Source organism: Urocitellus parryii, chromosome 7 (assembly GCF_045843805.1).
Source record: "Urocitellus parryii isolate mUroPar1 chromosome 7, mUroPar1.hap1, whole genome shotgun sequence".
Taxonomy (NCBI): Eukaryota; Metazoa; Chordata; class Mammalia; order Rodentia; family Sciuridae; genus Urocitellus; species Urocitellus parryii.
Genome location: NC_135537.1, coordinates 36,797,081 through 36,814,857, shown reverse-complemented (window position 1 = coordinate 36,814,857; position 17,777 = coordinate 36,797,081). Strand labels below are relative to the sequence as shown.

The 17,777-nt window shown below is 33.7% G+C and overlaps 1 protein-coding gene across 1 annotated transcript in view; it reads left to right on the top strand.

The window, feature by feature from the left end:
- Positions 1-17,777, top strand: part of Vps13b (vacuolar protein sorting 13 homolog B) — a 720,349-nt gene that overhangs the window by 526,684 nt on the left and 175,888 nt on the right. Inside the window, exons 35-36 of the mRNA XM_077801386.1 lie at positions 4,702-4,839; positions 16,999-17,406. Coding sequence (XP_077657512.1) covers positions 4,702-4,839; positions 16,999-17,406 — 546 coding nt within the window. The remainder of the gene's footprint in view (positions 1-4,701; positions 4,840-16,998; positions 17,407-17,777) is intronic.

The window sequence follows — 17,777 nt, the reverse complement described above, 5'->3', positions numbered from 1 at the left end:
TTCCTATGAAATCCAATACTCTGATTAATCTGGAAACTGAACTGAGGCTCTCAGTTTTCTCTTTAGATCTTCTTTGTGACATGATTTTCTTGTGGGGGGGATGAGGTCAATGTAAAGGAAATGTTACAACTTGGTCCATAATAGTGTTTTTTAAAAGTGAGTTCTAACTTATCTCGAACAAAGTTCTTTATAGTATAAAAAGCAAAAAAAAAAAAAAAAAAAAAAAATATATATATATATATATATATATATATATATATATATGTAAAAGAATTGTATCTATGATGGATATTTCTTAGAAGTATCCAGTATAAAAGTGTAAATGTGCCCATCCAACATTAGGCACAGTTTATTCTTCTTTGAGAGCTTCTCCCTCTTGAATAAATTAACTGTTTCTGAAGTATAAAGAAGTTGGAAGGAGCTTCCAGTATGAAACACTAGTCTTTGTCATTTTGCTTGTATTATATTTACAAGCTCATTTAATCTTAGTTGAACTGGTGCTTTCCCAGGTATATGGACCCCAAGAAATGTGAACATGACTCATTTTCTTGTCCTGAAGATGGAATTAAGGGGAAGTTAAATTGAGGAGAGTCCAAGAAATCTAGAAGTCATCTTCTTTAGCATCTGATCATAGGGACTAAATGGTGACTTTGGAACTTGGAACTTGAGCAGTTTCTCTAGGATTCTAACATACTCTTGTGCTAGTCCTGCTTTAACTAATTGCCAAGACTATAGGCAGATATAAGGAGAGTTTTGAACCAAAGCCAGGAGAGGAGATACTGGTTCTATCATATTCATCAGCAATGCTACCTATATTTTTTCTGGATGATTCTAACTTAAATTATTCTGTTCTGCCAACCTTATAAATTCAGACATACTTAAAAAAAGCAGTTGTCCTAATATTTCATAGGAAATAATCATTAAAATTTTGGTTTTCTTGGCTAGATTTCATAGACTTTTGTAGTCTTAATCCTGATTCTGCTCCCCACTAGTATCAGTTGGTTTATCTCTTATTAACTCTTTCCCCCTGTAAGTGCCCCAGGGTAGACTTTTAGGTGGAATACCACATGGCTTGGCCCTCTAAGGTCTACTATAGGAAAGGCACCTGCACACAATGTACCTCACTGACCTGGAAAACTCACTCACATAATCAGAAGTTGGCATTCCCCAGTTTATACCTTGATGAGAGAAGGACATAAAATACCTGTTGAAGTGTTTTTTTCTTTTTCTCTTTCTTTTAATTTTTATAAATTGATTGTAAAGAATCCTATTTTTTCTTTAGTTATGAATAACTTATAAGGTCTATATATCAAAATATGGTTAGGATCATCCATACATCTTTAAAAAAGAAGTACCTATGTATACATTTATATATATATAGGCTTTTTATATTAAAATTTACTAACCCTACTGTCCTACTTATTTTTTAATCACAAAATACTTTGAAGGTCTTCTATATCAGTGCATGAGATTCTATTCTCTTTATTAGCAACATAGTATTCTGTGTAGTATTCATAGATTAGTCCTATTTTATTTTACCATTTCTCTATAGATGGATATTTAATTTTATTTTCCCCAGATTTTTAATATTCCAATGATGCTACAGTCAACTTCTTTGGACATTAATCTACGATTCTCAAGTATTTTTAAGTTAGATTTCTATAGATAAACTTTCTGATGCCAAGGACATGAATATTTTGAATTTTGATGAGCAGTCATTCTCAACCAATTCCCCTGATCATACAGAAATATTGCATGTACAGTCTTATCTACCTTACATGGAGGATCTATTTCTCCTCCTTTGCCCTCTACACAATAGGATATCAGCATTAATCTTTTTATCAAATCTCATGAATGAAAACTTGAGTTTATCATTTTAATTTGTAAATCCCCATTTAAGAGTGAGGCTAAACAGATTTTTCCTGTTTTTTCACAAAGCAGTACTCTCCAGAAGGATTAGTAAAAGAAAAAATGAAGACTTTTAAAAAGCTTCAAAAAACTAGTTATATATTTGAATTTATGAATTTATCCATATATATGTGTGTATATGTGTGTATATATATGTGTGTGTGTATATGTGTGTGTGTATATATATATGTGTTGTATATATGTGTGTGTATGTATATATATGTGTGTGTGTATATATGCGTGTATATGTATATATGTATGTGTGTGTGTGTATATATACACACACACACACCACACACACACACACACACACACACACACGGAGGACGAGCCTCTCAGCCTCCTGAGCCACTGGGATTGTAGGTGTGCACCACTGCACCTGGCTAAAATTAGTATCTTTTAATGTTTCAATTTCTGAATTTTTATATGCCATTTTTAATTACTTATTCCCTACTCCACAGATTTTTCTATTGGTGTTTATATGGATTATGTAAACTCTAAATATTAGTGATATCTCCTTCTTGTCACTGTCACTTATGTTGCAATTTTATCTTTTTTTGGTTATTTGACTTTTTACTTCATTCATTTTATCCTTTGACAAAAGTTTTGTATGCCATATACTTACTGTACACCAGTCTTTCGTTTTATAGTTTGGGCATCTTATTGTTGATGATGTAGAATATAACAGTTAATGTACTTACATTTCCATAGTGTACATTGTCCTGCTACTTGGAATCCTTATCCCTAGAAAAGTGTAGAAAACAGATTGTGGGGTTTTTTTTAAATTTTTTTAGATGTTGATAGATCTTTATTTTATTTATTTATATGTGGTACTGAGAATCGAACCCAGTGCCTCACACATGTCAGGCAAATGTGCCACCGCTGAGCCACAGCCCCAGCCCTGGGGTTGTGTTTTTTTATATTTTTATTTTTTAATATTTATTTTTTAGTTTTAGGTGGACATAATATCTTTATTTTACATTTATGTGGTTCTGAGGATCTTACCCAGTGCCTCGTGCATGCTGGGCGAGCATTCTACCACTGAGCCACAACCCCTGCCCTGTTTTTTTTTTTTTTAATGCAATAAGTATAACAATTTTTTAAATTCTGTATACTTTGGAATATGCATTTCTTATTATTTGTTCTACTTAAGTTTGACTTTCCAGTTTTTTATACATCTTATTAACATTTCTACCTCAGCTTAATTTATGTCTGTTCATTATTTATTGTTATTTATATCACATCTATGTTTTCTCGATCAGATAACTTTTTCTTTCTCAGATGTTTTCTCTTCAATGTGAAAAATTATGTCTCCTCATATAGCTCTTGCAAACACCACTTACTTTTGGTGACATCTAGATAGGAGAGACCTTAGGAATAGATTCTCAGGTTCTGGTAGGTTTACATAGCTCATACAGAGTGTAGATCCTATAGCATCAGATTTCTATTATCCATTCACCAGAACTGACCACTGTATTTAAGAGAGAGAATAGTATAGTCTTACTATGTAATGGGTCTACTCATTGTTTTAAATTCACTGATCATATAAAAAAGGGAAGAATGCACTAGCTGACTGTTTGATCTTTACCACATAGATCTAACGTCACAATCAATTGCTTTCAGTATTTTCTTTGAAATCACATAAAGGTTTGTATGTGCCAAATTTCATAAGGATCACATGATAAGGTCAAGAAATACAAATTCCAAGGCAGAATTTATATGCCCAGTTCACATATGACAGTAATACTATATAACCATATGTTCAATATAATACTCTGTATGTAAATGCTATTCTTGAAAGCAATCCAATCAATAAAAGCTAAAATAAATAACACTTTAGTAACACATTTCAAATAGACTGAAAATGGAATAGTTGGGCTCTATGGCAAGAACATCCCTATAAAATTGACATTCAGAGGCCATTAAAACACAGAGAGTAAAACAATCTTGAAACTAAAGAAAAACTGTGAATATTTAGAAGTTTTTTAAAAGCCTACTACACTGTATGCCAAGATACAGCAGTCATTTTTAAAGAGCTATTTCAATAAAAGCTGTGGATTTCCAAGCATTAAAAAGCAAATTAAGTTTGCTATCACCAATAGCCAAAATATACTTTTAAAAAATACATAATATTAACCAGAAAAAAGTAAAAAACATGCATAACATTAAACAAAGTCAAAACAAACAAACAAAAAAAAAACCCAAGCTTTAGTCTAATTGGAACTAGTAAAAGATTGACCAATTTTTATCATTAGAAAAGGTTATGGGAAAGCTACTGAAGTTAATTTCAAAAGCCTTGTAGTAAAAAGTGATTGTAATGTCAGTAAAACTCTAAAACAGATCAAATAACCCCTAAGTAGTACTAATCCACTGCATCTTTGAACATGTATATGCATTTTTTTTAAGCTGACAAGGTTGCCCTTTTTCTTTGTTTCCAACATCATGTTCTTTTAAAAATCTAACTATTAAACTGTTAGGAATCAGCAGAGTACAGAAACAGAGTACAGAAACATAGCTTCACTCAAAGATGATATAAGATTTGGAATGTGTTTTTCTCTTTGGCCTTGTCCTGGAAAATGAGATTTCATCATCCCATCTTGTACAGACTACAGACATAGTTGATCTTGTTCAGTGCAAGTACTTGTAGACTGTAATGTACAAATAAAGGAAACAATGAAAGATACATGTAGCTATTTAACCATTTTTTCATCTGTTTATCAACTCAAACTCATACCCCATAATGAGATGTCTGTAATGTAACTGATGTTTTCAATTTTATTGTTGTCCCTCTAGATCCTGGGAAAACACTGCCTGAAGCCCTTGATTACAACACTGTGTGGCTGCAGACAGTGCCTGGAGAAATAGACAGCAAAAGTGGTATTCCACCTTCCCTTGTAATGCTGCAAATTAAAGACTTTCTTAATGGACCAGGTAAGAAACTCATAATTCAAAAGGGTCTACATTTCTTTCCATGTGTCTATATGAACGTGCATATAGATCTGTTAGTGATTTTGACATTCCCTGCCAAAAATGAGTAGTTGATTTGTTTTCCAGAAGTATATGTCTTTGAGGCTGTACATTCTACAGATCAAAAAGTCTGACAATTTTTTTTGATTAAGGAATAATTGGCTGGAAGCTAAAGACTGATATTTTGGTTTTACTTTTGCTGTTAATTAATTGTGTAATCTTAAACAATTGCTATAGTCTTTTTGTGCCTTGGTATTATTACCTGTAATATAAAGAGAATAAAATGAATGGATGGATGGATGGATGGGATATATGATATACATAACCAAGATAGCATGTATATAGATCAATTAGTTGTGTACACTTACTTTAGATGTTTAACAGAGTACTTGAAACATAGCACTCAGTTCTAGACAGCTAAAGATATCAAAGTGTGCTTTACATACCCATAAAGACTCAGGAATGGGTACTGCAGTTATTCCTATTTTCTGAATAAGACTAAGAAAAGTGAAGTAAAATGCCAGTGATAGAAGAGCCATTCAGAAGCCTAGGTCTTTGTGACTCCAAACACTAGTTCTGAGCATCTGTCCCACACTAATTTTAACATAATTAGAGATATTTCTTCTCTTTCTCCTCATCCTTCTTTGTCTTGCTCTTTTTCTTATACCTTCATCTTATGTTCCTCCTCCTCTTCTATTAGTATTCTCCTCAGTGTGGCATGAGCTATTTATTAACATAAATTCCTATTTTTTCATTTTGCTTTCATTGTGCTTATAGTACTTCAGAATATGTTAGCCATCAAAGGAACATTAGTTTTTTCATTAGGAATTTCAAACAATGATGTTACATTCTCTTAAGACTCCAGCCACAGCTTTGAAGGCATGGATTTTGATGAAGAAAAATATCCACTTGTGGTCCTTGTTGAGTGTCTGTCGATGTACTAACTACACAGATGGAGAAGGCAGTTAGCCATGATGTCTGGACTGCAGAGCCTGAAATCACCTGCACTGATCCTTTCACTTCTACTTAAGCACATATCTCCAGTGCTAATATAAAGAACTTTTTCATGATAAATATCTAAACATGGTTTTAAAGAATAGAAGGAAAGTGAGAAACTGATTAAGGCAGTCAAGAGTGTCTTCAGAGTTTTGGAAGAAGCCTTTGGTTTTACGTAGTAGTAGATGGATTGGAGGAATGGTTCCTAGCACTCAGTTAAGTATGAAGTGTGAAGTACCACATTTCATTGAATCTGAACCATCATTAATTTTAAGAAAAAACATTTTATGTATCACCAAGGAGAAAGAAAAAAAAATCTGCCATTGAAATTGATTCAGTTTTTCTTTGTCAGTTGGAGGACATTTTCTGATTTCAGAGATGTTCACGTGTGAAAGACTGAACAGGTTTAGTGTAAGAACAACACATCATTAGATCATGGAGGAAAGACAGGGAAACTTGGATTACTTCTTATTTTTCAGTTTTCATTTGCTTTTAAGCAGTCTTTCACTCAATTTGGCTAAGAAGTTCACTTGTAGTTTACATTTGATTGATTTGTTTGTAAAAGGAATGGAATCTGCAAGTTTCCATATGGTAGGTAGCACCATATTTTCAAATGTAGCCAAATAAATTGAATTTTAAGAAAAATGCCTATATGTACATTTTAATTTTAGCATTTAATTTGACTGTGTAGCAGAAATGTGATTTTTAAAGTAATTGTACTTTTCTGTTTCTTAGGATACTTTTTACAGCTGGGAAGTAGATATGCACCGTACTTTATTTCATGTCCTTTTAATAATGATGATAATATATTTGGAGATTCAAATGTTTAAGTTATTGAAGGTAGAGCTTGAAAGTCTGTTTCTAACAAGCTCCCAGATGAAGTGAATGCTATTGGTCTGGGGACTATTCTTTTTGTAGCAAGATTTTATGTGACTTTTATTAAAGTTATTTTTTAAAATCTCAAACACACACACACACACACACACACACACACACAAAATACATTTTCCCAAGAGCATCAGTCACAGTTTCTGAACACCGAACTCCAGAAATTTGGGGATACAGGAAAGGAGAATGAAACAAAGAAAGAAGAGTTGTTTTTTAAAATGGTACTTTTATTGTCAAAAATCAAACATAATGTACAATGAGTGATTTAAGTTCTTCTAAGTCTAAAACATTTTAACTAAAAGTGCTTTTATTTTCTTTGTATTTAAGGAAAGATTAATTTGAAAGATAGATCAACTCTTTGGGATCTCTTCTAAAACACTAACCTAACATCCTTCAGCTCCAAAATTTACTATCTTAGACAAAAATTTTCTTACTGTAAATAATTTGTCAGAGCAGATAAGTAGGTGTTATTCTATAGAATGCACTCTCTCACTATATAGTGAGAATGCTACTCTGTTTTAATTTAGAAATCAAAAATCTATAGCAAATAGTAAGGTAAATTTGCATAACAAGACACATTAAAACATTTTGCCATATCAGTATATCATTTTTATGTTTTCCAGATTTTAAGCAAGAGAAATATGATTTATGCTGAGACTAGGAGAACAAACGTCAGCTTTATAATACTCCCCGATACTGTCCCCTTCCCTTGGAAATTTTTTAAAAATCACATATAATAATAAAGGAATTACATGTAATTTTTATGTAAAATTGTCATTTAGTGTTAGCCTTAGGAATATTTTCTACCATTTGATTTTTAATCTGTATGTATATTTATTTAAGTATCATTCCCAGATAATGTCTTACTGCTAAAGTAGTATAGTTTCATTTATTCTTTCTTACTTTTGAATTTAGGTTTACTATAACCTAAATAGCAATAAAAGTGATTACCCTGAAAGTTAGAGGAAATACTGATTATAACTGCATCATCCTACATTTTCTTCAAAAAAGTGTAAGCAGTTCTGGAAATCAGCCTTTCAGTTTTATTTTTTAAGGATTATTTTCTCTAAACAAGTGATACAAATTCTGTTCTCTACCATTTGTGTTTGGAAACATATTTCAGAGCTTGTGAGTATTCCTTTATTTCCTTTGTTCATGTAATATTACCTTAGGCAAATAAATGGTAGGTCCCAACATCTATATCAAAAACTCCTTCAAAGCTCCCCAACCCCCACTTCTTTCCTTCAGAGGCAACAATTGTACCCATTAGCAAGGTCAGTGGCTTGGAGAAACCTGGAAAACAGCAGCTACCAGAAACCCACTAGAATAATATCTCCAGCAGGTGATAGATTAGTTGGAACAAATTGGAACCTTTGCAGTTCAGAAATCCTGGTTTCTTTCAAGCTGTTTTTAAAATGTCGTCATTTTAATACACAATCTAAGCCCTGCGGAACAGTCCACAGCAGGTTAATTTGAATCATATGATGTGTCACTGCCCTCAGCTGACATGAGCTCTATTCCATGTGTGAAGCCATAATAAATCCATTCCCAACCGAGGAAAATTCCCCGTGAGAAGGTGAACTAATCCAGGCCTCACACTGGCATGCTAACCCTCCATAATTGAAAGCAGGGCCACCTGTTCCCAGCACAGTTAGCATACAGAGAAAAAATTAGTGTTAGATCAGATACTTCTTTTATTGAAAAGTCATTCATACTCTTGCAAATTCAAATTCGGCTGGGAAGTGTTTGGTATGACATCATACAGAAATGTAGGAATGTGCCCACTTGATCCCAGTTTAAAATTTTTGTTAACCATAGGATGTCTTAACTTTGAAATGAGATTTTTTTTTTTAATTTAATGAGAGCTGACGTGAGAAAAAGAACTGGTAAGGGTGCAGATTTTTCTAATTTACTCAGGGTCATTTACAAAAACATTTCAGCTCCTTGGTTTGTTGTTGGTGGTGGTAGTGGTGGTGTTTTTCATAGTTCTTTGGCACAGAAAATTTTGAGCCACTGTCACTGTAACCATAAAATGACATTGAAATAACAACATGGAACAGAAGTACCAAATTGGGACCAACATTCCCAAGTCATTTCTGTTTCATTATAAATTCAATGACCCATTTATCATATAATTTAATTACATGGGTTTATCAAATACAAAGTTATAAATGCAATTTCACCTTTCTTTTAGTTTAATATACAAAGTGTCTGTAGTTAAAATGCATTTTTCTCTTAATACAATTACTTTTATTTAGTCTTATCCTGTTTAATTTATTCATCGAATTACCTGTGTATTTTTTCTAATTTTATTTTATATTTGGATTTGTTTTATCTTTAGTTGTATTTGGTTTTTGTTTTATAATCTGTTTGTCTTTAATTGGTTATAATCCTATTTTGAATATTCTTTACTTATATTTCATTGGTTAATTTATTGTTTTGTAGGTTATGTTTTTAATTTTTCATTTTAAAAAATTCCTGAACACCCTAAACTATTACATTTCCACCAACCTCTTTTATTTTAAAAAACCTTCTTAAATACAGAAATACATCTTTCATATAGATTTCTTTATCTGAATATAAAGTGGAAGTTTTATGTTGTTTATCCCTAAATGTGTATTTTTTAAATTCTTTTGCTTTTCTTGGTGAACTCTGCTTTTATGTTCTGTTCTTACTAAATTCATTACTCAATGGGGATTAACTTACATGTATCTTAAAGGTGACTGATTCAGGGGGATTAAGATACCTGAAAAAAGGTGAGCTAAATAGTCTCCTGACATTTTCTGGGGAAGAAAATGAAGAACAAAAGTGATTTTTTTTAAAGGCAGGAAGATTCAAAGTGAAAGAAAAGGTCAAAAGCTAATTTTAATTAACTTATTTCTCTTACTATTGCCCTGATATTTAATCCTTTGCCTCTTTCTCGTTCCAGAATGAGGGCTAAGGCCTATACTTTAATCACTGGAGTCCTGCCTCTAGGTTAATTCAGTTTTATAGCCATACTATCCAGCTATCTTCTACATTTAAGAAATGTAAAGTAGTTAATAAAGCCATAAGAACCTTGGCTTGTATTTCCTGAATTGTATGCTTCCAGTTTTGAGCATTATATCATCATAGTTCATTTTCCCCATGATTTATCAAGACAAAACAACAAACTAGATGTTAGGATGTCAAAATAAACTTTTTTATTTTATTCAGAAAACAACCTGATTTGAATATCAAATTTTCTATGATAGAATCAATAAGTCATGTTAATTACTTTCCCTCATTATAAAATGAAGAAACTTAAATCTTTCTAGGTCTAGCTGACTGTGGTACCTCTGGGGTACCATACCTCTCTGCTACTTGGTTTAGGTGGGACCATAGAAGTTGCAGACATGGGTCATAAGGATGGCAAAGTTAGATAAAGGGCCAGCACCAGGTCTCACAGAGTGAAGTGAGGTGAGTAGCAAAGTTTTAGATTTATTTATTTCTACCTTGAGCCTAATTATGTCAGAATTCTTTCTTCTACAGAAGAGAATGAGGGTGATTAGGGAATCTCTTTTTAGGAACTGGAGTAAACTTAGGTTAAAAAGAAAAAAATAATCTGAGTTTTCCTAACTTCTGCTTGTTTCAGCTCTTTTCTCCCTAACTCACTAACCCTGTTCCTTCCCAAGGACACAGTCCTGAGCCTTCTGTTCTTTTCTGTACAACAGCCTCAGCCATCCCTTTTATGCTAACAACTTCCAAAGGCCTAGCTTTTGTTTTGACTTACATCACATGCCAAGGCTGTTTCTCCATCTGCCTAGTAGGTATATTTTGTTAATGATGTGTTAATTCACATCAAATTAATTTTTCTCTCCTCTCTCCATACCTTAGTGTCCAGCCTTCTTTAAAACTGACAGCAGCATTATTTCAATTGTGTCTTCTGACAACTGTACTGTCATTTTTCTCTTTATCCCAAGTCCTTTTGGTTTTTCCTTTGATATGGTCTTCTGTTATGCTTACTACCTCCCAGGTGTAGGCACATGTCCTGATTACTCCATAGTCCAACTTCAGAGTCTCCTTTTACTTCATAATTCCTTCTCCTCCATCCTCGATAGATTAGCATCTCCTATCAAACTTATATGAATCTTGACCACCCACTTTTTTCAGTTTATCTAGTCAAAAACTTCTTACCCGCTCCCTTAGTACCCCTTTCCTCCTCTGTATTTCCTACATATAAATTGGCATTTGGTTTAATCTAATTTGAGGGGTTTTTGTTTGTTTGTTTTGTGGGGGTTGGGGTACCAGAGATTGAACTCAGGCACTCTACTACTGAGCCACATTTCTGTGTGTGTGTGTGTGTGTGTGTGTGTTGTAGATGGAGACAATATCTTATTTTTATGTGGTGCTGAGGGTCAAATCCAGTGCCTTACACATGCAAGGCAAGCACTCTACCACTGAGCCACATCCCCAGCCCTATTTTGTATTTTATTTAGAAACAGGGTCTCACTGAGTTGCTTAGCGCCTCACTTTTGCTGAGACTGGCTTTGAACTCCTGATCCTCCTGTCTCAGCCTTCTGAGCCACTAGAATTATAGGCATGCACCACCGCACCTGGCTCAGGTTTGTTTTTTTAAGCAACACTCTTTTGTATTAGATTTTGCTTTATTCCATTAGGAACTGTATAATGTCTGAAGGTTTCTATTTTTGTGATATTAGCAGCAATTGGTTCTCAGTGCCTGAATTCGTTAAAGGCTATAAATAGTAATATTCTATTTTTAGCATTCCTTTTTTATATATTAGCTGCCATATTTTCTAAGGAAAAATATTTCCTCACTATTTAGCTACTCAGTACTATTGTTCATAAGAAAAGGCAGGATAAAGGCTTAATTCTTACACTTTTTTACATTTTCCAAAAATAAGTATATTTTGTAGCATATCCCAATGATGGCTAATTAATTTATATTGTTTGGTATTAAACTCATTATTTTTAATGATGCTCAGATTGTCTCATCTCTTGCAGGGGGATCCTCTGTAAGTTGGCATCTCTATGTCTTTAATCCTGTTGGTCCTTTAGTCTGAATCTTTGCTCCCTTTTTCTCTGCCTATCCTAATTCTGTGCACTTAGGTTTAGCCTAAGTTGCATTTCCTTCAGTAATCTTTTCTCTTTCATTTCCATTCACTCCAGCCTCTCTTTAATCTCTCATTTTTTTTTTTGTTGAGCAGGTTGTTAATATCATTTTCATTAAACGTAGCTCAAAACAACATTTGTCTCTTTCCAAAAGTTGTAATTATTGTCTTTAAAGATGAGTATATGCCACCATTCAGAATAGCAAAACAAAGACATAGACACCAAAAAAGTTTCCAAATTACTGGAGCATGGAATATATTTAGCATTTTATGGTTATTAGATAAAGGAGAGAAGCTTATCCAAGACCAGTTCAATACATTCATCTTAGAAAACCAGTACAATTACTCTATAATCATATTTTTTATATTGTAGTTTTTTGAGGGGAATAATGAAGTAAAAAAGTCAGTGCTTGATCATGAAAATGTTGCCTAAGTAATACTTCTAATAGTAATGATACCCAGATCCCAGTATTAAGCACCATGAACTACTTGCCATCTGAATCAGATATCTGAGCCTCCTCACAGGACATGGGACATTATATACAGTTCCACTTGGTATTAATTAAAACACTCAGGTTTGCTGCCACTGAGGTCTTTACATATCACCCCTTCAACACAAACATGTTTATCTCATTGTCTTGAAAACTTTCTAGTTAAATATTCGGACTCCATCATGAATACCTTTATTGTGATACAGTAACAAAACTATGAATTTGAATGAGTAAAAAAAATGTACTATGATCTAGTAATATAAATTTTTTTTCATTAAAGTTATTATAAACTATCGAGTCAAGCTAGATTATAGATTTGTTCTATGCTTTATATTTGCCTCTCTAAGGTGGGGAATAAGAGCAGCACCATTCTTGTATCTGTACATAGCCACCAACATGTGCACCGAATACTTTCATAGTAAGCCATACTTTTCTCTAAAAAAAAATAAATAAATTGTCTCTTGCAAATAAAATTCCAAAGGAAGAAACATTTAACAAAGGAGTTTTCTTTTATAAATGTTATGATTTAGGTATAAGAAACCATATTGAACCCATCAGGTTTTTGGTAATAGATTTCATAATACATCATAAATGTAAGTAATATGATGACTAATGGGTCAAGTAAAGTTGGAACATTTTAAATGAGAAAATAGCTGGAACAGTTTTCAGGAAACTTCCAGTTGATGTTTGGTCCCCCACAAGGTGTGCATTAACATAAACTTAGGGGAATCACATCTGGGCCTTGAATTCCCTCTCTGATTTCATTATTGCAATATGATTCTTTTCCTCTCACTATTAAGTCACCTTCTAGGGTGATGGGAGCATATAATAACTGTAATTTATTGGTATTTGTCTAATCTCCTTTTAACTCCATAGTCATTCCATTATTCTATTTCCTGGTAGCTGTTTGGAAAGTTTTGAAGGGCAATTAGAAAATAATTGACAGACATGATTTTACTTGGTAATTTAAAGATACAAAATATGTCCCCAAAATGGTGAGAAATTAGATCTGGCAGAGAAGTAGATGACTCAGCTGGGAGATTCTCTATTACTGAATATTCCCAAAATCTAAACTTTGAAACAAATCCATTGATTAAAGTTCAATGAGGATTATGAAAAAAATTGAAATTTTTAAACTCAAGGATCTGATAATAATTGGAATGAAACTCACATTAACAATCTATGCCTGGTTCCTTATAAAACATTATTCTACGTAGCTGTGTGTCTGTTGAAAAAACTTGTTAGCCTGTTTCTTTAATGTTTTTAACTTAATGATTAGGTTACTATATTTCATCAATTTTTTTTAAAAAAAATTATTACTACATTATAGTTATACATAATAGTGGGGTTCATTCCATCCCAGTGCTTCATCTTTCTCTCTCCTTCTTCTTCCCTCTCTTCTTCTTCCTCTGGTCTTCCTTTTACTTATTTTTTAAATTGGTGCTTTATTGATATACATAAAGGTAGAAGTCACTGTGGTATATTCATATATGTACATAGTGTAATGGTCAATTTCATCCCGCGGTTCCTCTCTTTTCCTGTCCCTGCTTCCCCCTCCTCAATCTCCTTCTCCTACTCCACTGATTTCCCTTCTAGTTTCATGATAATTCCCCCATACTCCTTTGGTTTTACTAATTTTGCTCTAGCTTCCACATATGAGAGAAAACATTTGACCCTTCAATTTTGCTTCATTAATTTTAAAATTGCTTGATTTTTATTTTTATGTTTAAAAATGCCAAATTTTTGTTGCGTAATATTCCCATTTCTAAAAGTAATCTTCCTTTCATTATGAGGCTGAAAAATATTTACAATGAAGGTACTAATTCATTCTGTACCTGACTACTTCTAGGAGGTGAAAATGTGTTGACACTAGGGTACTACAATTATCAATATGAATTTGCTGAATTACCAAGTGTGACATTGACTTCATGATTTCAAATAAAGGATACACGTTGTATATTTTATAAATCAACAAAGGTGCTATTTCATTTGTGGTATTTCTCACTCTTGTGTGTGGTTCCTGTCTCTCAATGGGTACTTTAGAAAGGAAACCCTTCTAGTACAATATAGCCTCTTTTCAACTCTGCTTTTCCCATTCTTGGCCTAGAGTCCTGTCTAACGTGCCCAGTCCTTTTGACTGGCTCAGTACTCTCACTGTAGAGGAGGCCTGAAGGACTCTGACCTACTGGAGGGCCTTGTGCAGAGGTTATACTATACACAGGCATACATAAAAGATGTGAAAAGTTTAATTATCTAAATGTTTTTAAGTAATAATTTCATTTCTTATTAAAAATTAACATCTTAGGCCACATATAGCTATACTGGAGTTTTGACTTTCTAAAAACTTTCATCATTTACTGCCAAATGATCAAGAAATTTTATTTGTAATCCCAAATTTAAGATCATACAAAGATTAAATAAAGGTTTGATACATATAGAACAGTTTTGGCATGACCCCACAGAAAAGATAAATCAAGTCACTAAAGTGCCTGAAGAAGTAAGTAACCCTTCTACTACATCACTGGTGTGAGAAAGGGTCATTCAGATACCAGCACCACAGAAGGTTAACATTACAATTCACTGTTCAAATTCGTGAAACAAAACAAATGCTTAATAAACATTTTTCCTGAGTTGCTTGGATAACAGGTGTATGCCACCATGCCCAGAACAGATATCTTTATTTATGTTGAATTTTCCAGTTCATGGACATGTTTTATGTATGGTACATCTGTCCATTATGTTAATTTTGTTATTTATTTATTAGTATTTAGTTGGACGCAGGACTTTGTTTATGCTAAGTATTCATTCTATTGTTGAGGTATCCCCACCCCCTAATTGTTTTTTTGTCAATGTTGTAGTTTTTTTTATATACAGATTCTTTCCTTCCTTCCTTCCTTCCTTCCTTCCTTCCTTCCTTCCTTCCTTCTTCCCTCCATTCCTTTCTATCTCCCTCCCTCTCTTCCTTCCTTCCTTCCTTCCTTCCTTTCTTCCTTTCTTTCTTTTTGTGCTGGGGATTTAACGCAGGGATACGTAATTGGTAGCCACATACCCAACCCTTTGTATTTTTATTTTGAGACAGGGTCTCACTAAGTTGCTGAAGCTGGCCTTCAACTTGATATTTTCATGTCCTAGCCTCCAGAGTTGCTGGGTTTATAGGTGTATGCCATTGCACTGGCTAACCAACAGATTCTTTGCATTTTATCACATTTACATTTAAATATTCCTTTTATTTAGAGCTATTATAAATGCTAGATTTTAAGTTTTTTATTCCATCTGCTCATTGTTAGTATATAGAAATTCAGTTGGGTTTTGTGTGCTGGCGTTAAAAAACTTTCCAAGAAAGATTTCCTGGAAGTGACTCAAAGGCTGAGTCTAGGAAGACAAATTGGGCAAGAGTTGAGGGTCCATGCTGAGCTAATAGTTAGCAACTCCTATGCATACTGTCCTGTGTATGCTATGCCAGTCTGAAGTCAGGGAAATACTATGATTTAGGTGGATATTTGGGCAACTTCAAGTCACTAAGTTGTTTCTTTGGCTACAAGATGAGCACCTAGGTTTAAGTTTTCATGTTATGAATTCAGAAAAAGCACCCAGCTTCAGATCCATAACAGCTGAATCTTCTTTCTATTTTAGGTTAATTTGGGTTTTATGTTGTTGCTATCATCTTCTAACATTGTTCTCTGTTTTTCATAGAAGGCAAGATATATGACATGCTCTGTCTTCATGATACTTAAAGTCTTATGTCTTATAATAAAAACAGAAAAATCATTCATGGTAGCACACATTTGTAATCCCAGCAACTCAGGAGGCTGAGGCAGGAGGATTGTGAGTTCAAAGCCAGCCCCAGCAAAAGCAAAGTACTAAACAACTCAGTGAGACCCCCATCTCTAAATAAAATGAAAAATAGGGCTGGGGATGTCACTCAGTAGTTGAGTGCCTCTGAATTCAATCCCCAGTAACCCCCCCCCCAATAAATAAAAATAATAAAAGCAGGAGGAAAAGTGGTATAAGGTGAAATAAGAAAATGAAAACAAATAATAAGGCCAGTTTGTTTTAATGTCAGACAACTAAGTGAAAAGGACAGTGTCTGGTATATGTTACCTGTGAAATGCACTATAGATTTTAAGAAATCGACCTGTATAAACTTGGGTGAGAGATTTCAACTCTTATCAATGTAGAATGTAGGAAAAGTTGCAGAGACTTTTGTGGTTTGCAGCAGGTGACAGAAGAGAAACAAATATTTTCTGCATTAACTTGATTAGAGAATGGTAAGGGAGGCTGCTTCAGTCAGTTAGTTGGATCAGTGTTGATTACTATCAGTGTTTGTGTCAAACATTTTTCTGGGAATAAAGGGAAGTCCTTTTTCTTTGGGAAAAAGAATGCCAGTTTCAGGTAAGTAACTAAAGCCTGCTTTAGCTTGCATTGGGGTATGAGAGCAAAGATGGAATGGAGGGACTTGGTATAGGTGTACATCCCTGGCTGTAGCAGGAATAGATAATCAGGAATATAGGCATAAGTGGTCAAACGAGATTGTTCCTATTTAGCTAACTACATGGAAAAAAATAGGTGATGAATAAAAGAAATATAACATTCTGGCATCATAATGGGTATTTAATAAGAGAACTTCAGTAATTTTCATGTCTTTTTCACTTCTATAGCAGACATCAACTTGGATATATCAAAGCCTTTGAAAGCAAACCTGAGTTTTACCAAACTGGATCAGATGAACCATTTTTTAAAGAAGATAAAAAATGCACATGGCTTTGCACATAGCAAAGAGACCTCTACTCTTTCAGACCCTACACTGAATAAAGATGAGCTTCCAGTCTCCAAATGTTACCATGGAAAGTTGTCTAAACCTAAAGTACATGGTGATGGAGTGCAGAAGTTTTCATTTCAAGAAAACATGTGGAGAGCCATTTCCTGCTTTCAAAAAATTTCTGTCCATACTACTCAGATTGTGTTCTCCATGGAAACTGTCCCCCATCCTAATAAACCATGCCTGTTGGCATCTCTATCAAATCTTAATGGAAGCCTTAGTGTCAAAGCAGCACAAAAAGTACCTGGTAAGTCACAGAAAATGGGAGCGGGGGAGGGAGAGAGAGAAAGCAAGCAAAATGGTTTGTTAACATCTGAAAAATGCATCATTTTGAAGATTTTTGTTATGTAGAAGTTAAAAGTTTTAAAGGCCATTAGAGAAGGGAACATTTCTGGTTTGTGACCTTATTGCAGAGATAGTTTTATAACAAATCCTTGGAGCCTAGGTATTTTAATGCCCTAAACTAAACTAAATTAAACTGTTCTATCCACCTCTTTAGGCACATTCCTACAGATGTTTTAAAACTGTTAATTCCTATTTTCTTTTCACCTAAAATAGCTATGGTGGGACAACAGAGCATCAAGTTTTGTGAACCACTAGAAAAGTGGTTCTCAAAGC